At 37.8% G+C, this 24,002-nt stretch overlaps 1 protein-coding gene across 1 annotated transcript in view; it reads left to right on the forward strand.

Moving 5' to 3' along the window:
- The first annotated feature begins 2,192 nt into the window (after positions 1 to 2,192).
- Positions 2,193 to 24,002, forward strand: part of LOC121521799 (adhesion G protein-coupled receptor F5-like) — a 45,817-nt gene continuing 24,007 nt past the window's right edge. Inside the window, exons 1-18 of the mRNA XM_041805962.1 lie at positions 2,193 to 2,211; positions 2,937 to 3,092; positions 3,202 to 3,369; positions 3,493 to 3,519; positions 6,608 to 6,763; positions 6,860 to 7,027; positions 8,071 to 8,097; positions 8,229 to 8,435; positions 11,481 to 11,636; positions 11,733 to 11,897; positions 12,359 to 12,371; positions 13,028 to 13,244; positions 13,318 to 13,369; positions 14,754 to 14,842; positions 15,082 to 15,146; positions 17,092 to 17,222; positions 17,355 to 17,573; positions 20,942 to 21,148. Of these exons, the coding sequence (XP_041661896.1) occupies positions 2,193 to 2,211; positions 2,937 to 3,092; positions 3,202 to 3,369; positions 3,493 to 3,519; positions 6,608 to 6,763; positions 6,860 to 7,027; positions 8,071 to 8,097; positions 8,229 to 8,435; positions 11,481 to 11,636; positions 11,733 to 11,897; positions 12,359 to 12,371; positions 13,028 to 13,244; positions 13,318 to 13,369; positions 14,754 to 14,842; positions 15,082 to 15,146; positions 17,092 to 17,222; positions 17,355 to 17,573; positions 20,942 to 21,148 (2,242 nt within the window). The remainder of the gene's footprint in view (positions 2,212 to 2,936; positions 3,093 to 3,201; positions 3,370 to 3,492; positions 3,520 to 6,607; positions 6,764 to 6,859; positions 7,028 to 8,070; positions 8,098 to 8,228; positions 8,436 to 11,480; positions 11,637 to 11,732; positions 11,898 to 12,358; positions 12,372 to 13,027; positions 13,245 to 13,317; positions 13,370 to 14,753; positions 14,843 to 15,081; positions 15,147 to 17,091; positions 17,223 to 17,354; positions 17,574 to 20,941; positions 21,149 to 24,002) is intronic.

Here is a 24,002-nt window from a genome sequence, read left to right on the forward strand (position 1 = left end):
CCCACAGGAAGTCCGCTGTCATCAAACTTTCACTGTCGAGTGATCTTGAAGTTGTCCGAAGTCTGTTGATAATTCTTGCTGCTTCTTCATCGTCTCTTCTACTTTTCTTCGCTGCAGGGTGCATCTTGAGACTTGTTGTTAAAGGTGATAACTAAACAGCTGTAGTTACATGCCGAGGAGGGTTGGCGTTTGAGCCATGCGGTGTTTGTTACTGTCCATCTCAATGGGCAAAACTGGGAACAATGGCAGACTGAGCGGCCAATTATCACCTTGCAGTTTCGCTTTCCCCTCCCCTCAATATCCTTGCAGCAACTGCGAGAATAGGGCATTTTAAAAAACAAAATTAACGCTTTTAAATATCACATTTGTGTTACTTTTTTCATCGAATGAGTAGTTTAAATGTCGGACTTGCATAAAATGAGAAAAAAACGAAAAATGATCATTTTGAAGAAAACGACTTTGTATCCACTTTTCTCAACCACCGGAATGACGACTTGCAGGAAGTTTATCTGGCTTCGGTCACATATTTTGATTTTAAAATGTTGCTGGGCACGCCGTTAGTCGAGTGGTTAAGGCACGCACCATGTACACGGGCAAGCCGGGTTCAAATCCGGCCTGAGGTCCTTTGCCGCATGTCTCTCGCCCCTGTTTCTGAGTCTATCCATTGTCCTCCTCTACCCAAATAAAGGCTCAAAAAGGCCCCAAAACAAATCTTTAAAAGAAAAAATATATTGTCTATTTTGTTTGATCCTGCCTTCCAAAGTTATTTATCCAACAAAGAAAAAATATACAGATCTATGCACTTACTGGCTTAAAACCCATATTTTCAAGGTGAAATGATTCAAAGGAAAACTTTATAAAAAACTTACATTTTTACATTCATTCGAAGCTTTTGTTAGCTGCCATGTTAGTTCCAAAAGAAGGCCAAAGTTCAGCAACGGTACACTGTTCATTCCATCATACTTCTTATGGATGTCAAAGTAATCAAGAATGTCTCAGTCAGAACCAGCAATGATCTTTGTAATCAAGAATGTGGCATCGATTTATTGGTTGATACAACCCTTTACAAATAGCCTAAGTCCCACCATCATAAATAACCACCAGGGTCAAAACTCAAAGGTTCTTTTCGGTACCCAATATATGCTGACAATAGTGACTATTACACCATGGCATTAAAAAAAAAAAAGATAAATAAATAAACAAGTAATAAGAAGAGAATGAATTGAACTGACACATTTTTTTCATGTCACACTAACCTGCCAAGGTCATACTGTAAATACTCAAACTTCTTGAAGTGAAAGAAGGTCTTATTGATGGTGTATGGGAATGGTGCACAGGAAACAACACACATGTATACAGTATATACATTCATGGTAGTACAAATACGCACCATGATTGAAATTAAAGATAAAGAAATTTAAAAAATGCCAGAGGAGTAAAGAGTCGCCCCTGCCACGACAGCCTGATTTGCAGCCGCATTTGGTCAGCTGTTGACAACTCTTGGCTATGGGGGAGCTGGCTGTCCAGAAGACCTGCCATTCTTCACCAACCTTCTGCCGTCTCCAGTCAGCAGGACTCTCTGCTTCTGGCTGACACTTTGTTGCCTGGGCCCAAACACAGCCAGCCTGGTAGGCAGCACGCCTGGTCTGCTGGAGCAGAGCTGCTCTGGTTGATTGAAGCCTCTGCTTTCTGGCAAACATGTCAAGTCTGGCCTCGTCCACAGTGGCAGCAGTGCTGGACCTGTCATACATCGGTATGACAAGCTTCTCCAGTATCTCCAGGTCGCCATCTTCCACTGTGAGAGGGTACTGGCTCAGCTTGGAGAAGACAGGGGAGGCCTCTGGACAAATGTCCCATGTTTGCCAGGCAGTTTTCTTGCCCTTGTTGCAGAAGGCTGTCACTGAAGTCTCGTGTGATCTGTACACCATCTGGGTAACAACATGAGCAAGTCATGTAGAGCCCCCTTACCCTTGGCTCGGCTCTTCCACGCTGGCACGCCCTGTCAATTCAGGTGCGGCTATCTAACTATATGTAATAACTACCAACTACTGGATACTAGCTAATTGAGATGGGCTGTTAGACAGCGTTAGGGACACTAAACTAAACTATACTACAACTACTAGTCTAATACTACAGTTTTAGTAAAGCTAGATCAGCTGACACTGAACCCCATGCTGAGTTACACAGCAACGATGTCACCAGTGTGCCCTGGTTGTGTGCTGACATTTACTCTATTGCATTTGTGAGCTCTCATCATTGCCTCAGTTCTGTACTTACAAATGTGAAAATGGCTCCATTGGATTCTACGACCTGAAAAATGTATGTGCACACCAAAAAATCATGTATATATGTTCAGTAGTTGCCTAGGTAGGAATACTTTAAATGAATGGCGGCCAGCTTGGATGCCATCTTTGTAATCAAATTTTATGTTATGACAATAATTAAAACAAAACTCATGAAGCTGGTTATCAAGAAACATTTTTATCTTTAAAAAATCATCAGGCAAAACTTTAAAAAATATATATAATAAAGCAAAATGTGGTCAGGCAAGGCAGCCATCTTGAAAAATGACCGCCATCTTAGATTTTTACATGGCCAGCATTATTTCTGATAAGAGTAGACCTTAGGGAGTACATGTACCAAATGTCATGCTTGTATCACTATTTGAACGATTCCTGTGAAATATGCAATTATCTGCTGCACTAAAAGCATATATTCATGAAAAGTCAACAAGTGAGCTTATCTCTTGGCTGCAGCAGTATTTAAAGTAGTTCATTCAGTGTGGATGCTTCTAGGCTCATGGAGCTCTCATTAAGTCCACCATCCTGGCTTTGAGTAAACAAGGTAACACTTAGGTCGGAGCACAGTTTGATGACTGTTTTCCATGTGATTTGGTTTTACATTGACGCTATTTTTCCTCCTGTTCTCCTCCACAGTGCCAACAGATATTATTTTAGAGCTTGATGTGATCATCCCAGTCTCCAGTTCACCTCCAGCTTTCCTGGATCAACTGAGGATCAGTCTGAGTAACATCTCACTACCCAACCCCATCAGTTCATCTCTGCAGTTGTTAGAGGTCAACCTTACCACAGGTAGGAGCCCCAGCTGGTTTTATCATTTTCATGTCTGGTTTAATGAAGTTTGATGCATGAAATCATGAATGAGTGTTACAGCTTTGTTGTTTCTGTGTTTCTTTTAAAGTGTGTTTCCCAAACTCAACTGGAGATATTCAGTGTCAGTGTGAGGAGGACTTTGCTTGGTCATGTGACCAGTGTACCACCCTGGGTACATGTGGGAGTGTCACTGGGCTGACCTGTGGGTGCATAAATGGATTTCCTCCTGATGGACAGTACTGTGAGCCAATCATGAGTAAGCATCATTCTGGAAGTATTCCACCAAGATAATGATCCATACCTGCTGTCTTATAAAGTTACCTTCATGTTTTCATAGAGACTTGTTTGTGTAATATTTGTTCCTTCTGTTGCTCCTCAGGTGTTGATCCATGTCCTCCAACTACTGGTATGGTACATTGTTTTCTGTCCTTTTCTACAGATTACTCTGCCAGTGTTTTTAGTTGAGGAAAACATGCATTGTTGAAAAGATTCACTGGTTGTTTACATTTATTACCTTCTTTTTTATTTTCACAGTGATGTCAACAACACCAGAAATGAATACAACAACACCAACAACCAAAGGTACTGATAATTACTACTAGAGATGTAATGATTCATAGATGTATATAAATTTATTGATTGGTTGATTAATGATCTAATCAGATTGATAGTAAGTCAAAACATTGATTCAAATCGTTGCTTCAAGCTACGCTTTTATTTTGAAATTCCCCCTGCATGCCTGTTGACTGTATCTGCTCCAGTCAGCATTCCCAACAATTTTTAAGTAGTGTGGCTGGGGGAAAGTGGATATCCTCTCCTCTCTCTGCTGTGAGGACATTTTTCAGACAGACACTACTACAGGACTGGTCTCTCCCGTTAGTTTTCCAACCACGTCTACATCTTTATCTGTATACAACCACCATACGAGATCGTTCACGGATTAAAAAAGAAAAAAAAAAACAACACTCCGCTCCACTCGTTATGTCTGAGGTAGCGCAAGCGTTGTCTGATGCTGCAGACTCCAGATAAACAGAGAGGGAAAAGTCCGCTGCTGCCTGCCTTCTTTAATACACTGATTTTATTTCACTATCTCACGATAGATTTAGAATGAAAATATAAACTGTCCAAACTTAACATGGTTCAAGCAGGACGGCTGTTCTCTTTGTACCTACCACCCCCTCGCTCTTGTTATGGGTCTGCTCATCACAGGAGCCTTTTGAAACAAGACTTTGATCTAGTCTAAACTCTCCATTTATTAAAAACAAGGTTCCATTTAATCGAAAATAATAAAAATCCATCACTACAACTTCGTATGCCACATATTTAACCTCATTTACATCCCATAATGTACAAATAAACTCCAAATTAACTGTCTGCCACATTAATAGGCCCCTGTGTAAATTGTGAAGGGCTGATATAGAGCAGAAATCCACGTGTGTAAATAAGTTCAAGAAAAAAATCTAAAATGGGAAAACAGGCCAAAAATGTTGATAATTATTAGAAAGGGTTAGAAAAAGTCCATATTTGCTTTAAAGTGATCTGAGGATGTGAGGAAATATAAATATTTGGTACTGAAAATATTTTATATCAACATTTTTTAACACAAATTTTCATAGTTATGTTCCCAATTTAAAGGCAATCAGGGGTCTTAGTTTAAAGAAACGAGAAAACATGAAAAAATGTTATTGTGGTGAAATGCAGGTCTTTGTTCTTTTTGTAAAAGAGGTTTTTATTTAATACAGAGACCTGTAAATAATTAAATAGCAGAAACTATCTTCTTCCGTAACTACATGAAGTTTGTACATAAAATCGCCTGATATCGATCATAGGCCTCTATATCGAATTGAACCAAAATGTATCGCGGCAGATTTTGTGATACCGGAAGATATTGTATCATTGTCCAAAATATCGATATAGTTTTAAGATCAAACTGGTGATTTACACCCCTGATAACTACATCAAACAATATGTCTAACTAGAGGATACAAAATAGTTGTAAAATGGTCAAGTGCAGGATTTCTCAATTTATTCACAAAAATGTAGTCAGTTTCACAGAAATTGACACAGACTGAGCTGAAGCACTGGCCATAAATACACAGAATCACACACACACACACACACACGTATATATATATAAATATATATATATACAGTATTCGAGTTGTAAAAAAAAATAAGGGGGGATGGTCAGGGCTGTAGCCAGGGTTTCAAAGTCCAGAATTTACCCCCTATATATAAGTATATATATATATATATATATATAGACATATTTTTGCTGCTTTTTGACAATTTTTCTCACATTTGCCCATTTTAGTCACTTGTACACTTATTTTCTGCTGTTTTTGGCTGCTTTTTGACCTTTTTCTCTAATTTTTTTCCATTTAAGTCATTATTACACTGATTTTTTGCCATGTTTTTGCTATTCTTGACCTTTTTTCTCCCATTTTTTCCTAATTTAGGTTACTTTTATACTCTTTTTTTGCTGTTTTTCCTGCTTTTAGACCTTTTTCTCTCATTTTTGCCCATTTGAGTTACCTTTACACTTATCTTTGCCATGTTTTTGCTGCTTTTTGACAATTTTTCTCACAGTTTTGTCCTTTTTAGTCACTTTTACACTCATTTCTTGCATGTTTTTCCTGCTTTTGACCATTTTTTCACATTTTTGTGAGCTTTCAATGATCATATGCCTTGTTACAATAAAAAATATAATATTTTTAATGTCTCTCTGACTTTTTCAAGACTTGTTTTCATCATAATGTTGATCCCACATTTTTTAGCTCTGTTTTATTGGGGTTTTTCCCTCAGAATTAAACTAGCATAAACTAGTGATCTTGCCCCCCTCATCACCCCTCAAATACCTCCCTGCACCCCTCCCCTTCCCTCACACGGCAGGTCATCCGTTTTGCTTCTGTATCTTTCTCACTATGTTTTATATATATATACATATATATATATATATATATATATATATATATGTATATATATATAGTTGTATATAACTACTATGTAATTTTTAGTTAATTGGGAACATAACAAAAGAGAATTACGCTGTTTAAAAAAATGTGTAGTCCTGGGAACAAGAGGGAAGAGTCAACTGCCTGCTGCCAGCTGGTGTTGCCTGTCGCCAACTAGTGGTCAGGAGGTGAAATTACCTCACAAACTACTGCACCAGCAAATTGAATTATTAATTCGTAAAATAGGCAGGGCCAATATCCGGCCTACACCAATGTTAAACTGTTGCATTGGTGCATCCTACATTCCCCTGTAGCTTATTGTCTTCAGCACTGGAGTTGAAGATAAAGTTCCCCATGGCTATAATGTAGACTAGAGCCCTGCATGGGACTCTTTTCTTAATCTTACCCCCGCCTGCCCTCACTGAACAGTATTGCTGTTTGAACACAAAGTGACCTAATCAAAAATTCAACACTCTTTTATTATTATAATATGATTTTTCTCTACCTTGATGATTTATTTCATCCTGTTCTCCTCCACAGTGCCAGCAGATATTATTTTAGAGCTTGAATTAAGCATCCCAGTCTCCAATTCGTCTCCAGCTTTCTTGGATCAACTGAGGATCAGTCTGAATAACATCTCACTCTCCATCCCCATCAGCTCGTTTTTACAGGTGTTAGAGGCCAACCTTACCACAGGTAGGATCTTCAGCTGGTTTTATCATTTCCATGTCTGATTTAATGAAGTTTTACCCATGTAATCCTGACTAAATGATGTCTTTAATGTTTTTACAGTGTGCTCTCCAAATGCCACTGGAGGTATTCAGTGTCAGTGTGAGGAGGACTTCGCTTGGTCATGTGACCAGTGTACCACCCATGCGACATGTGGAAGTGTCACTGGACCGACCTGTGGGTGTATATATGGATTTCCTCCTGATGGAGAGTACTGTGAGCCAATCACAAGTAAGCATTCTTATTTAGGGGCTGCTTCAATGAATACAATTTCATTGGTAAACGACAATGAGTGAATTTCTGTTCCACTTGATTGAGGTCTAAAGTGTTTATCCAAAAATAAAGTTTGGGTTGTGCTTAAGAGTGAAAGCTCTGAACAGATGGTCAAGTCTGAACAGAATTATGTTATAATGAAACCTTTTTGTTTTATTTTTAATCATTCTTCTGTAAAAACCAGGACAGAATAAAAAAAACAAAGGTTAATCCACTGTTGAAAACAGGAGACAAGCACAAAGTTTGATTATCTTACTAAAAGAATAAAGTAAGAGTCGGTTTTGCTTCAGAACTAAAATATTTTCTTCTTTAATATTAGTAAAATCTAATCAAAGAACACGAGAAAGAAAGAAATGCACAATTATTTTTGTAACCCTTAACAGGGCACTCATTGAAATACTGAGAAAGTCAAAATTTAAACCCGAGAATTTTATGGGTGAACATCCTAATTCTTAATTTACTTTTTTCACTTTTTGTTACAGCCCTGTCTAGGGGGTTGGCAGTTAAGTTGACCGTAGTGACCGTATGTGGTTCCTTGCCCCATAATTGTTAGAGAAAGAACTTGATATCATCAATCAGAACATCTTAATTTAGTAATTACAGATATTTGGTTTCAGAGGTATTGTTTTGAAATGTGTAGTTAGTATGTAGATAGAAGATATATACAATTTTCTGGCCATAATTCTGAGTGTCTGAACATCAAATGTGGAGTCCCACAAGGCTCAGTACTTGGACCTCAGGTTTTTAAATTTTTATATTAGTTGTAAACTGTGTAAAGTTTCAAAGTCAATGCTGTCTATGTTGTTTGCAGATTACATTTTTTTTTTTTTTTACTTAAGGATAGGATTTAAAAACTTTGTAAGTGTAAAAAATGAAATGATTGAACAGAAAAAAATGGTTTGACAAAAATTAACTAAAATTAAGTTAACTAGTTAAAGTTCCCTCCATGTGTTCATAGGGGCTTGTTTGTGTAATATTTTGTTCCCTGTGTTGCTCCGCAGGTGTTGATCCATGTCCTCCAACTACTGGTATGGGACATTTTTACCTTCCTTTCTACAGATTATATTGAAAGAGTTTTTAGTAATGGAAAACATGCATTGTTGAAAAGATTCATTGGTTGTTTACCTTTATCACCGGCCTTTTTTTTTTTTTTTCACAGTGATGTCAACAACACCACCAATGAATACAACGCTGCCAATGAATACAACACTACCAATGATTACAACGCCACTAATGAATACAACACTACCAATGATTACAACGCCACTAATGAATACAACACTACCAATGATTACAACGCCACTAATGAATACAACGCTACCAATGATTACAACGCCACTAATGAGTCCAACACCAGCAACCAAAGGTACTGATAATAACGTCTAGATATCTGTCTATTCCATCTTTTAAATTAGATAGTGCCCCCAATTTGTGAGGTTTTATAAGCATTTGTTCTGATCTTTGCTCTTATTGATGTTGCTTTTTTAAATTTAGACCTCATGCTATATTGGGAAAGTACAATAAATGTTGTCTTTGTTTTCATTGATGTGTGCCCCTCGGAGTGTTACAGTAACAACTCAGCTGACTCCTGATATTAATGTCAATGTTTTGCTCATCACTTGGTGTAGGCTCCAGCTATGCTAACATTTTCTCTGTTTAATTTAATTTATGGGACACATCAGAAAAACGCTGGCTACTGATTTCTGATCACGCAACATCATGTCCTGATTAGGGATGTTCCAATACCATTTTTTCATTCCTGATATGATTCTGATACCAAGGTGTTGGATATCAGCATATACTGAGTACTAATGCAATACCAGTCAACTTTCTGAACTGACTGTTCAGACTATCAAATTATTTTAGACATATACATGACTAAGGACATAGCTCAACAAATAGAATCATAATATACTAGGGATGCAAGGTATTGGATTTTTGCTGATATTAGATATGCCGATTTTTTACAACTCATTTTGGCCGATACAGATACCGATATTTAATTACATTTTTTCCACTGTAAAAAACACCAATTCCATTCTGTACTACATTTTTGAAAATATTGGTAGTCTATTTTTTTGGAAACAGACAAAACATTTGATTTTCATCGGAAATTAGGGATGCCTTGTTTTTTCACATACAGCCGTACATTAATGAAAAACTTACAGTAATGTCTTTGGGTTACATGTGTATTACATGCTACATGTGTTTTTAACAGTGCAGCCAAAGCCATCTGCATATTTGAGGGCAATAAAAAGCAGCAAAATAACCTGCTGACACTGAGTTCCACAGTGCAAAACAGAAATAGCCCCTAAATTTAGATTGATTCTCCTTTTTACTCAGCCAGTTTGCAGGATGGTTTCCTGAGATACTCCTGACAAAGGGCTTTAAATAACAACAACAACAACAACAAAAAGACAGATTCTTAAATGTGAAATATCTAGCTATAGTTCAGAGCTTAAATATGCCTTTAAATTTTTGAGACTCAAGATGAACAAAAGAAATAAAACTTCAACTGAAGTAATTTTCCTGATTCTGCTTTAAACAGCACAAACTAACCAAGCAACCAAGTTTAATGGGCATTTAACTGTAAACAGCTCTGGAACAACACAGTGACACCCACATCTCCGGTGCTGGAGACAGGACACCTGCAGAGTGTGCATGGGAGATTGGGCACACAGAAGTCTGTCGTTGCTTTTGCCACGTTTCGTGCACTGTCACATAGCACAACATAAACGTTCTTTATCTCTATTCTCCGTATCTGAAACATGTATTCAAAAGCAGCTGCTGAGTGAGCACTCCTGTGAGTGCAGGACAGACTTTCTAAGAGTAAAATCCTCATTTGTCCATGGAGGCAGTGAGGCTAAACGTGCTAACGGGACGGACACTTGATGTCCATATATCCATGGTGAAAGCTAATATGTTTAGCTTTAAAGAAGAGCTTCTCTACGTGACGAAACAAAGTTTTGCGGTTCAGGTAAAGCTATAAGCACCTGCTAGGTGTAACGTAGCAGGGCTTTAAATGCATCATTAGCCTGCGGGAGCCTGTATTCCACCACGCTGAAAGGCTGATTATCAAGAGCTATAAATTCAATAATTTTCCTGTTCAGCTCCTAACCTTTGGGTGGTTGCTGCTGTATTTTTTAGCGTTGTTGAATGACTTAAGTAGAGGCGGTTGACGAGTTTTCCTGAGCAAGAAGTTTTGTCATTCTTTATCTTAAGAAAGTCCTTGTAGTCATCAGTGTGACGGTTTTTAAGATGCAATATTAAACTGCTGGTGTTAAAGGCGTGTTTTTGAGTCCTCCTCGCATCACATCTACTTTACAAGTGATGCAAACAGTTACTTTGCTGTCTTGTTCCCACACCTCAAACTTCACACACACAGCCGACATGTTGAGTTTGTTGTTGGCGCGCGTCAGATGTCATTGCGTGTGCTTAATTATCACATTATCGTCCATACAGATCAGTGTAAATTTTAGTATCGGCCGATATTGATAATTAACTTTATAAGCTATTATCGGCCAATACTGTGCAATATCGTGCATCCCTATAATATACAGCATTTCTGTGACCCTAAAGTTGTTTTTCTGCTGATTATCGAGGTCTACAGTTAAATTTAAAATACAGCTGCATCACAGGCTCTCTCTATCTCTATTTTTTATTTCAATACAAACTTTATTGCGCTGTTCTAAATACAATATAAAACTTACAACTTACATATTAACAATTGTTGTGTACAGATGTGTACAGGTACTTAATGTATACAGTTGCATAAATCATCAAGTGCATTGAACTCTATCTCTCCTTTCTGCAATTTTGGGCAGCATCACATGATTACGGAACAGCCTGCTATTGGCTGACAGACACTCAGAGATAGTAACAATATGGCCGTTAGCATTCAAGCTAGCGTTAATAAATTATCATAATTCCATTAAAATGGAGACACCATTCTTTGCTGCAGCAGGTTCCTTGGTTCTTCTTCGCTGCGCTAAAAATGGAAGCCCTTTCATACGGCGGCAGGGAAGAAGAATTAATTTCCAATTTATAGCACTAACAGTTAGAATGGCTAAATGAAGCAAATGTAAAGCTAAACCAAACGGTATCAAATCAGTACATAAACTTGTGTACTCGCCGATACCAGTACCTGCATTTTAAGCAGTATCGGACATATTTTTGATACTGGTATCGGACCAACCCTAGTCCTGATGGCCTAAGTTTATCAGCACGGCCAATAAGTGTCCCCATGGCTGTAACATAGACTAGAGCCCTCCACGGGACTTCTTAAGCCCTCACTGGACAGTATTGCTGTTTGAACACAAACTAACATAACCAAACATACAACACAATTTGGTTATTATTAAATGATGTTTCTCTGCCTTGATGATTTATTTCATCCTGTTCTCCTCCACAGTGCCAGCAGATATTATTTTAGAGCTTGAATTAAGCATCCCAGTCTCCAATTCGTCTCCAGCTTTCTTGGATCAACTGAGGATCAGTCTGAATAACATCTCACTCTCCATCCCCATCAGCTCGTTTTTACAGGTGTTAGAGGCCAACCTTACCACAGGTAGGATCTTCAGCTGGTTTTATCATTTCCATGTCTGATTTAATGAAGTTTTACCCATGTAATCCTGACTAAATGATGTCTTTAATGTTTTTACAGTGTGCTCTCCAAATGCCACTGGAGGTATTCAGTGTCAGTGTGAGGAGGACTTCGCTTGGTCATGTGACCAGTGTACCACCCATGCGACATGTGGGAGTGTCACTGGACCGACCTGTGGGTGTATATATGGACGTCCGTCTGATGAGTTCTGTCAGCCAGTCACAAGTAAGCATTCTTATTTAGGGGCTGTTCCAATGATTATAATTTAATTGGTAAACGACGATGAGTGAATTTCTGTTCCACTTGATTGAGGTCTGAAGTGTTTATCCAAAAATAAAGTTTGGATTGTGCTTAAGAGTGAAAGCTCTGAACAGATGGTCAAGTCTGAACAGAATTATGTTATAATGAAACCTTTTTGTTTGTTTGGTGCAATTTCCAGTTGGTTATCTTACTAAAAGAATAAAGCAAGAGTCAGTTTTGCTTCAGAACTGAAATATTTTATTCTTTATTTTCACTTCATTAGTAAAATCTAATCAAAGAACACGAGAAAGAAAGAAATGCACAATTGTTTTTTTAACCCTTAACAGGGCATTCATTGAAATACTGGGAAAGTCAAAATTTAAACCCCAGAATATTATTGGTGATCATCCTAATTCTTGTTTTACTTTTGTCTCTTTTTGTTACAGCCCTGTCTAAGGGGTTGGCAGTTAAGTTGACCGTAATGACCGTATGTGGTTCCTTGCCCCATGAAGTGTTAGAAAAGCATTTGATAGCATCAATCAGAACATCTTTTTTTTTTTTTTCAAATGATAGATATTGGGTTTTTGAGGTATTGTTTTGAACTGGTGAAGTTGTTATGTTGATAGAAGATATGTACAATTTTCTGGCCATAATTCTGTCTGAACATCAAATGTGGAGTCCCACAAGCCTCAGTCCTGGGACCTAAGCTTTTTAATTTTTATATCGATTGTAAACTGTGTAAAGTTTCAAAGTCACTGCTGTCAATGTTGTTTGCAGATTTTTTCAGTTCAGGATAGGATTTAAAAACTTTGTAAGGGCAAAAAATGAAATGGTTAAACTGAAAAAAAAATGGTTTGACAAAAGTTAGCTGGATTAAGTTAACTTTGAATTTAAAGAAATCTGAATGACATTTGGTTCATCTTATGTTGCTCCACAGGTATTGACCCATGTCCATCTCCACCAGGTATGGGAATTTGAATTCTTCATTTTCATTGATGAAATTTAACATAATTTTTGGATGTTGGCAACACTAGATTTTTGAGGAAAAATAATTGTTCTTTTTGAGCTTATTTGTTGTTCCAATGAGTTTCATTAAAAATTCCTCTTTTTTACAGTGACAACAACAACGCCATCACCGACAACAACAACGCCATCATCAACAACAACAACGGCATCATCAACAACAACAACGCCATCATCGACAACAACAACGCCATCATCGACAACAACAACGCCATCATCAACAACAACGACATCATCAACAACAACAACGCCATCATCAACAACAACGCCATCATCAACGACAACAACGCCATCATCAACAACAACAACGCCATCATCAACAACAACAACGCCAACATCAACAACAACAACGCCAACATCAACAACAACAACGCCATCACAGACAACAACAACAACGCCACCGACAACAACAACGCCGCCACTGCCAATAATAAGTAGGGTTCGCTAAAATCATTTGAAAAAAAAGTAACATGAACAGTGTATTCAGAAAGTATTTAGACCCTCTTCCCTGTGGCCTGATGCTACAGTTGAAAAACCCCGTTGTAATTCTTATCAATCTACCTTCAGTACCCCATCAAAAAAGACTAAAATATCCGAATGACATAAGGATTCAGATTTTTGAAATATTTCACTTTTTATTAGATGAATCTAGAAAATATGCAAGTTTCTATTCTTAAATTAAATCACAGAAAATTAAAAAACTTGATGATATATTTAAATTTTTTTAAGATGCACCTCAGTCGAACAAATAAACCTTGTAGGGAAGTGTCAAAGAGATGATGTGATCTTAACAAATGAGCCTGTTCTACAAAACTGCCCTTAAATGTGACCCACTGTAGCTAGCTCCCGTTTGAATGCCAGTCTCCTTTCCTTTCCATCCTTTGTTGTTATTTAATCCACATTAAACACACAAACTGGTACCAAATAAACAGCCATGAGGGAGCAAAAACACTTGCTCTACTGTGCTAAGCCAAATGTCCCAGATGTCTTGAAAGAGACTGATTCCCTGTCACGATGAGCGAGACTGGACAGACATCAGTGGAGGAAATACAGGCCTAATGTGCGAAAACCAAACCGGAGCGCTTCCAAAAGAAAACAAAAGACTAAGACAAGCAGGATGTGACACAACTCATCCAGGCATTCTTAAACTTTTATAAGTAGCTTTAGAGTAAAGAATATTTTTATTTATATTTATTTAGATCAATGCGTCATTTTGGTAGGCGGGCCACTCCTGGGATGTTTCAGCACTGTTCCAAGTTTTCGTCATGGATCTCACTGTGATTCGCTATAGGTCATAAGCCTCGGAAATGGCTTTGTAAACCTTTCCAGACTGATACATGTCAATGACTGTGTTTCTCATCTTTTCTTGAATTTTTTTATACAGCACCAACATACATGTTGGTTCAAGTTGGGCACCATGCACGTTCAATGAATGGATAGCAGTGACCTGTAGTGTAAAAGTGCTTTGAATAGTAAGACGACTTAAAGTGTTATAGAAACTCAAGTCCATTCACCATTCCTTACTATTCTCCACAGCTGTATGGTGTCATTTTCAAAGAACCTACAGCTAATAGGTTCTCCATTTGCATTTCACTTCTTTTGCGCTCTCTACCCTGATGGCTGTCTGTAAATGTGCCTGATTTGTACATGTCCTACTACAAACAGATATCAGAATGCTTTAAACTCAAGAAATCACAGATTTTATGGTCATGTACAGATGTCTGTTTAGATTAATCAGTGGCAGCTCGCTGTATGAAGAATAAAGCTATGACTATCACTTGATTTACTCCTTTTTTATCACTGCTGTGTGTGTTGTAGGTAGGACTGGTTCTTATACCATAGACTTGGACTTCGATGAAAGTTACAATGACCCAACTAATGATGTTTACATTACGTCACTCCGGACTGTAAGTCTTCTCATGTCTTTAATACAGTTGAAACCAGAATAGTTTTGTTAATCCTAATTGACCAAAAACAGGAAAAGTTTAATCTGATTTAATGTTAGACGGTGAGAAAAAAAAAGTTTATGTGCCTTTTTATATAGTGTATGTAAACTTCTGGTTTCAACTGTATGTAGTTGTCATGATTAATGAAATTGCTTGAAGTTCAAAACTCATAAAAATGTTTTCTCACTTTCTGTTCACAGATTCAAGAGCAATGTAGGGAGCACATCACGACTCTCCAATCAGATTGCATGATAGATAGATTCAGGTGAGTTGTTTTATTTCTCTGGTTGTTCCATCTTTATCCCCATATAGAACAAGGAACCATATATGGTCACTACAGTCAACTTCCTCTGTGGCCTCTCCCCAAATGTCTGTGATAGAGTAGAAATAGAATAAATTTTCTCAACCAATCAGTGGAGATCAGTCAGTGTCACGGAAAGTGACATCACAGCATCTGGCAATCAGCAGTGGTCCAGAGCATTTCAGACTCCCTGTTTCTTCCAGAACTCGAAAAATGCAGTATGTTTTTTTGTTTGTTTGTTTTTTGCCAAAAACAAATGGCCCTAAAATCCTAACTAACCATGATAAGGTGATGAAACTCACAAATTATAGAGTTGAACAGTTGTGATGGGTTTTCTTTGCATATGAGTTCTAGAAATTACTGCAATTTTAGCATGAAAAAAGAGGCACCATATTTGGACTGGTCAGTCCTCAGAATATTTTCCCAGAAGTCTTGGGGATCATCAGGATCTTTGTTTCCTTCTTCATCAGCAGTGGTTTTGGCCTTGGAACTCTCCCATGGATGCCATTTTTGCCCAGTCTCTTTCTTATGGTTGAGTAATGAACACTGACCTTAGTTGAGTCGAGTGAGACCTGCAGGTCTTTAGATGTTGTTCTGGGTTCTTTTGTGACCTGCTGGATGAGTCATCAATGTGCTCTTGGATTCATTTTGGTAGGCTAGACACTGCTGGGAAGGTTCATCACTGTTCCAAGTTTTCTCCATTTGTGGATAATGGCTCTCACTGTGCTTCGCTGTCATCCCAAAGCCTTAGAAATTGCTTTGTAAGCCTTTCCAGACTGATCAGTGTCAGTGACTTTGTTTCTCATCTGTTCTTGAATTTCTTCAGATGGCGCCATGATGTTTTGTTTTTTGAGATCTTGTAGCCTTCTTCACTGTGTCAGACAGGTTCTATTGAAAGGATTTCTGGACTCAGCAGGTCTGGCAGTAAACAGTTCTGGGTGTGGATTGTGAAATTGAACTCAGCTTTCCAAGAACTGTGGTTAACCATGGTTAATTCATGATTTGACAAGGGGTCAGTGACTTTTTTATGTAGGACCAGGTAGGTTTGGGCTGCTTTTCCCTTACAATGAAGGAAATCATTATTTAAAGACTGCATTATGTATTTTCTCAGGTTAGCTTTATCTAATATCAAAATCTGATTGATGATCTGAAACATTTAAAGGTCACATACTATGTAAAATGCACCTTATTAGGGCTCTTCTAGAAGAAATACTGTATGTGCCCCTGGCCTGTCTACAATCCCCTCCAAGAATCAAACACCCCCTCCACCTTTCAAAAATTGTGTGCTAAAACAAGCCGTTCTCAGATTTGTCCCTTATGATGTCATGTGGGGAGGTAGCCCCGTCCCCAGGTTCTGTTGGCCCTCCCTGCTTGGAAGAATGTCCCTCTCCTGATCCTCCTCTCAGTAGAACCACATCCCTTTGGCCACATCCATTTCCTGAGAGGGGCGGAGTCAGGCAGCTCAGTAACATTTAAAGCCACAGACACAGTAACGGCTTTTATTGAGCAGGGCTGAAACGTGGGTTTTTAGACAATCCTCTACGGGAGTGTTTTTCAGAAACAAACTTCACAGGCATGTTTTGAGGACCTCTGAGACCCATATAGACTTGTCTTAAAAGGGTAAAATATGTGACCTTTAAATGCAACAAATAAGAAAAGAAAGGGGAGTGATAATTTTTTCACAGGACTGTACATTGCCTTCATCCTCCCTACAATCCTGAATGAGAGAAGTGATAATGGATAGTAACAATAATAATAATAATAATGGATGACGGGACAACAGTGAGTCTCAAATAATGCTTCTTTATGGGTGGCTAAACGTGAACATACTGGATGATTAGGAGGTGTGTCTACTGTTGTACTGCTGCTGGTGATCTGATTTATAAAGGGATTCATTTCTGTGTTACAGGCCTGGAAGCACTATCGCTGATTACGTTGTACAAGCAACTTCCTTTGACGATGCAGAAATTGAAGCCCTAGAAGCAGGGTTATTTAACGAGCTGGCAGAGATATACACCGTGATTTTTGATTCTCCAACAGGTATTTGTAGATGTTTTTATATGGAACCTATATATTCCTGTGATTCTTGTTATGGATACAGACACATTGACTCCACTCACTTATTGGGTCACTTTCAGCATCAGTTGTCTGACTCTTTGTCCTTTATCACAGAGACACCCTTAAAGATGGAACCACCGACAACAGTAATCGCACAGGAAAGAGCGACTTTGACATGTGGTCCTCCTCCAGAAAGTCTAAATTTTGGGACTGTCTTGGAGGCAGAGTGGAGGCTTGACAACAGGGTTATCACCGAAGACAGTCTGCACGAGTTTTCAATAGAGAACGGAGTGGCAAAGTTAACTGTGAACAGATACTTCAGCACAGACCTCGGTAAGAAGTCATGGATGTCCACTTATCTGTCTTTTCTGCAACTTCCATCCTTCTTCTTTGACCTGAACAAATGCTATTTATGTATTTCTCTCAGTTTAAAACAATGTTGAGCCAAATCCACCACTACACGAGGTTGGTCATGGAAAGTAACAAGACTAAAACGGCACAGAAAAGTGTAATCTAAATCCAGCGTTGAAAAATTCAGTATGCTAAACTACTCGTTATTCTAGAGAAAAATTAGCTTTGCTACACTAAAGCTACATCCTATGGAAATGTAGGAAGCTAAGCTACAGCAACAGCACAAAAGCAGCTATGCTACTTTGAAGCTATTTTCAATTATTATTATCATCATTGTTAATACTGTTACACATTCTGATGCTCACATCCTCCTCTGATTGGTCTGAAATTGTCAATTAGTAAAGGATATTAAGATTTATAAATGAGCTGGTGTAAGTCAATTAGCACATTATTAGCACAAATGATTTACTTAAATATTGGCCTTTTTCTACCAGTTTACACTCAGCTCAGGAGGAGCAGGAGGCAGATCTGTGTGTGCACTTTTCAGATGGAGCGAAGAGCAGTGTGTGAAGATGTGTATGGACACAGTTTTCTTAGTTTTTATCATCAAAGATCTATTAATAGCAAATCATAGTCACAGAAGAAAGGTAACATTTCAGTCACAGTTTTGGCAGATGAAACTAACACTGTTGGAAACACAAATATGAGGATTGACCATGCCAAACTGGACCGCTCAGTGGAAGCAGAACATATTGAGCATTGCTGACTCTGCTGATGGAGGCTTTTCCATTAGATTCTCAGACTTTTGTCTTAATGTGTCTCCACTTTCAGAAATTGAAAATAGCTCAAGATTTTTTTTTCCTGTACCAGCTAGCTTTGTGGTAGCGTTTTTTTTCTGAATCAAATATTTTTCAGTAGCTTAGCTGATTTTTTTCATCAAATAGTGCAAGTAGTGATGTCCAACAAGCTAAATTTTCCTCCAATCAAAGTGGGAGAGCAGCAGAGTGCAGCTCAGCAGTCTGTCACTGTCTAGTCAGTCTTATAAGGATGAATGAAAGACGCCAGCCATCACACAGACATGTCTACAATGTTGCTTTAGAGCAGAGAAGCTGAGTAACTAGTAGCTCAGCTTTCTACATTTTTCATGCAGCCTGCCCAACACCGGAAATAAACCTCTCCTAAAAGTTTTCTGTAGTTGATGCTGTTGATGTTATTCAGTACCTTATTAATTTGGAATTGTTACAAAAAACAACCCTCCCCACTCAGATCTGCTAGTGAAGCCTGATCATTGAATGTTGAGTGGCACATGTCAATATGTAAATTGTGTTTTACATGAAATTTAAGGCAAGATTATCCTGATATACGACAGGCACAGTTATAAAGAAGCTGTTGCAGGCGGGCAGGAGCACTAGATGTGTTAAGAGAACAGGGGTGCACACAAGTACCCTTGAATAGTTGAGTTTGAGTGAATAAATCAAGTAAAATAAAGTCATTTTGTTAACATAAGATAATGAAGACGAATAAAGGCATAAAGTGTCTATAAAAGTAAAGTCTTTCCTGACCTAACAATGCCAGATTTAGTGGGTCAACACTGGGTTAAAAATGTGTGTACACGAGCTCAGACCTTGCATGAGATTTGAGTGTATCATAGGCTTACATGCAGATTGATAAACGCTGATCTGTGCATGGAAACAACCTTACGCCAAGTCTCTTCTGTTGGCACATTTGATAAACAAGGGCCATAGTGAATTCAGACACTGCCTTCCAGTTAACACAGGAAAGAAGTACTGAAATTTGCTCTAATTGTGCAAATATTTGCATAAAATATGCAAGGAATTCTCCTTTGGTAGGGAGCACCTGACTAAGCTGCAATGGTCTGTCGTGTTCCCCTGTATTCTGCTAGACAAATGACATTCCATGAGGCTGAATTCCAACATGCATATAAAAGTTATTATGCTACTCAAAAATCAGGTTAGAATTGTCTTGAAACCACACAGTGTACACTAAGGCAGTTGGAACAACTTTTGTGGTTCAAATATAATTCGAATGTTTAAAAGCTCATTAATATTTGAAAGCTGAAGTTACTATTCAAACGTGTTTTTAAAAATATTTTTGCTGTTTATAATCGTTCTTGAGTCTCTTCCCTCTCTCCTTGGCCTCTACTTCACCCATATGTAGGTGTAGGAACCAAATGTTTTGTCACATGTCACATAACATGATGAACAATAAAATTTTCACACCAAAACACAGGCGCCAATGGCCACCATTAGGGATGTTTATTACCAAGGTGGTGCACACGCTGGTGATGTTTTGGCGAGTGAGGCTTCGCTACATCAAGAGATTCTAATGTATGAGAGTAAAACCGCGATGCCCACCGACATTAACCCGCTGACGTGGTGGAAAATGTTGCGGTCCAGGTATCCTCTCTTGTCCCAGCTGGCACGCCATTACCTGTGCATCCAGGGCACCTCTGTCAGGGCGGAGAGGGTTTTCTCCACAGCTGGGACTATAGTGAACGCTCTGTTTTTGAATTCAGAAGACATGGATTGCCTCGTGTTTTTAGGTAAACACATGTAGGAACAAGATAGTACCAACATTTTTTTAATGTTTTGTTTATTATAAACATGATGTCATCACTTCCGTAAGTAATTTCTAACCCTTCGTTTTAAAGTCGACGATCAGCACCAAAAATACCCGTTAAAGGCCTATAAATGGTGCAGGTGGCTAAAAAACACATAAAAATCAACATTAACTTCTTTTGCTTTTTGCTCATTATTTCTTCTTTGCAATCTGTGACGTAACATGAGAGGGTCCTCTAGAGGACAAATGTGTAACTACATGGTGATTAAAGCAACTGAACTTTTTACATATTAATGAAAAATGTGCATAAACATTTGAATATAATTCGAAATCTGTAAAAAAATAATACATGAAATTCGAATGGGACTGTAGATAGATATTGACAGCCCTAGTGTACACCTAGGTTTATATGTAAGGCCAGTTTCTCTATAGTCCACTATAACAGTATTACCTGTCTTATTATTGGGTCCATTTTGTCCCTATCTAATAAATTTGCAGCTAATTGCTGCTTTCACTGATCAGGCCTCTTGGTTCATTTCTGAACATTGATTTTATTGATTTATCTAAGTATTAAGAATAAAGTAAGACTTTGCAACCAGCAGAAATGCTGCTCATTGTAAGACCATGTTCAGTGAAGAGTGGTCTGTCATTAGTGTGTCTAAAGTTCTGCCTGTTTGTTGTTGTCAACATGGTGTGGCATGAGCACACACAGTTCTGTAATCATTTTGGAACTTTATATTTATCTGCCTTTTGTTCACTCTTAATTTAAGGTCAGTATGAATGCAGGCTCAAGAGTGGCAGCAAAGTTTTCAGGCAAAGATCAGCCCAAAACTTCATCCTTCAAGACAGACCCATGATAGAGGTCACTCTGGTCAACAGAATGGTCCACTGTGACGATACAAAAGAAGTTACTCTGCGGTGCTCTGTAAACAGCCCCTACGTGGTCGAGTTGATCGACGAAACTGGACGAGTTGCAGGTAAGCCTGACCTTTAAATTCCACATACTCTATATGAGAGGCACACTCAACTCTGCTCTGCACAAGATATATGCCTTTTCTATTTTCAGTGGAGAAAACATGTACAATGTGACAACAGATTAATCCACAGCAGCTTGAACCAAACATGAACAGGAACAAACAAAGCCTGCAGCCATTTTCAAACACAAGTCAATGCATGGATTACCAACTATAAACCCAATCACTTTATCAACATAACATCCTGACAGGAGGAACAAGCAAAGCATCAAAACATGTAATTTAATTATTTGTATATGCTCCAGTAAAATATAACATTTTCAAAATGTAAACCCCTTTTCTTAAAAAATAATTACCTCTTTATATGTTATGTTAATGCAGATGGGCACACAAAGCTAAACCATATGGAAAGTAATTTTAGACTTCAAACCTCAGCTATGTTGTGCACAAATGTCAGGATACCAAAGAATAAAGTCAAAGGAATCAAAACAACTTTAGGAAAAAATAAATGAACAAGTGCAAAATAACAGAGAAAACTGGCAAGTGGGTTATAAGTAAGATGAAATAAGTGTTGAAAAAGAGTGGTAAAGATTGGCTAAAATTGTTGTAAGTAGGCTAATAGAAGCCAAAAATAGATAATTTGACAGATATATATAAAAGGGGCAAAAATGGGGGGAAATGATGTAAAAAAAAAGGGTCAAAAATGAATTAAAGGTGGCAAAAAATAATTGCCAAAGTAGCAATAAAGGGGTTAAAAGTAGCAACGATCGAGGGGAAATGAGAAGAAAAGTTGGTTTAATGGACACACAGATTTGTCAAAAATAGGTTAATAGAGGCAAAAAGAAAAAAATGGATACATTTGGCAAAATATGCTACACAAGGGCCAAAAGGCAAATGGGTGGGAAATTGTGAAAAGTGGTTAAAAAGTGAAAAAATGGGTTGAAAGTAGCAAAAACTTTGTGGCTACAGATGTGAAAAGATGAAAATAAGCAAAAACTGGTCAAAAGTAAGAAGAAATAAGTGGTAAAAATGGTTAAAGAGTGGTAAAGATTGGCTAAAATTGGTGTAAGTAGGCTAACAGATGCAAAAAATAGATAATTTGGCAAATATATGTTATAAAAGAATCAAAAATTGGGGCGGGGGTAAAAAAAGAGACAAAAACGAGTTAAAAGTGGCAAACAATGGTGGCCAAAGTGGCAATAAAGGGTTAAAAGTCACAATGATTGGTAAAGAGGAAAAGCTCATTTAATGGAGACACAAATTTGGCAAAAACAGGTTAAAAGAGGCAAAAAATGTAATAGACTTGGCAAAAATACGCTGCACAAGGGCCAAAAGGGGTAAAAAAAGAAGTTAAAAAGTGGCATTGAAAGTGGTGAAAATGCATGGCAACAGATGTGAAATTGTGAAAAAAAAGCAAAAATTGGTTAAAAGAGGGGAAAAATTATACATTTGTTAAATGGGTTACAGAGAGTACAGAAGTGGCAAAAATGGGAGTAAAATGGTGAAAAGTGGCTAAAAGGTGGCCAAATGGGTAAACAGTGGCAAAAATGGGTGGAAAACTGTGAAAAGCTGTTAAACAGTGGCAAAAATTGCAGGGTAGCCGCGGGGTAGTAAAAGGTAGTAAAAGGTAGTAAATGAAATTAGCTCAAATTAAGGCCATTGAAAGGTAGTAAAAGGTAACCAACGCAATTTGACTTGGTAGTAAATTTTTTATCACCCCTTTAATATATTATGACTTTTGCATTGATGATGAATTTTTGTTTTAAGTTTGTTTAACTAAAAAAGATCTAAAATAAAGTATGTGTGAGCAAGACGGCAGGACCTGGGTCGGCGTTGATAGCCTCGATTGGTTCCACTCCCCAGTCTGCTGTGTGCATGCGTAGTGTTGGAATAGTATTGCAATGGGAAAATGTAAAGGTCTGTTTGAAAAGTCCAAAAAATTACCTCCTAAGTCCCTTCCTATTTACTTTTCTTTAACCCCAGTGAAAAACTTCACAGGATCAAGGAGGGTTAGATTAAGATGATAGGAAAAGAGAACATCGGTGAATAGGGAATCTGACTGCACTTTCCCTCGGCGGATGTTACGGACGTGAGTGTGTTAGTTGTGTAAAAACTACAATTTAACGTTGATGAAGTACAAAATTCGCATCTACCACTCTGTGTTTTTATGTGCAGCGAATGAAATGTGAAAACCTCGCTGTTAAGTATATGAACTCATCAAGATTTTTATATCCTTAAGTCTTTTCAGGATGAGGAACTGTGACTGTGAACATCTAGAACAGCAGAAACTTTTCTCTTGATCTGAACTCTGCAAAGTCAATACAAATATTTAAGTTCTTTTATTTCACAAGGATATTAAATTGTTTTGTTTTATTCCCTACTTATCTATTTTCTTTAATTTTCTCGTCTGTTAATTCTATTATTCTACTCTGTTTCTGTCTTTCTTTCCGCTCGTTATTTGAAAAGCTCTATAAACTGCGTCTTGCTTGCATAATTATGATGATAAATATGATAATCATAATTTAGCAACACGCCGACTTTATCACTTTAATTGGTTGTGATTTACTAATGTTTATTCCAATTTACATTAACTTTAATATTTAAAAATAGCAAAACAAATGCAGTTTGAAAAAGCCTTCTAACTGATCAGTTTACTGTCTTCATAAAAATGGAAATGAGAAGAAATAAAATCGTGATCATATATAACATATATATATATATGTTATATATAATAACATCATATATAATAGGGCCCTAAGATTTCCGCATTAACGGAATCGTGGAATTGGTCAATAAAAACAAAATTTACAGGAGCGCAGATGGTCGAGTGGTTTAAGGCACTACCCATGTACGCGGG

This window comes from Cheilinus undulatus, linkage group 14 (genome assembly GCF_018320785.1).
Source record: "Cheilinus undulatus linkage group 14, ASM1832078v1, whole genome shotgun sequence".
Taxonomy (NCBI): domain Eukaryota; kingdom Metazoa; phylum Chordata; class Actinopteri; order Labriformes; family Labridae; genus Cheilinus; species Cheilinus undulatus.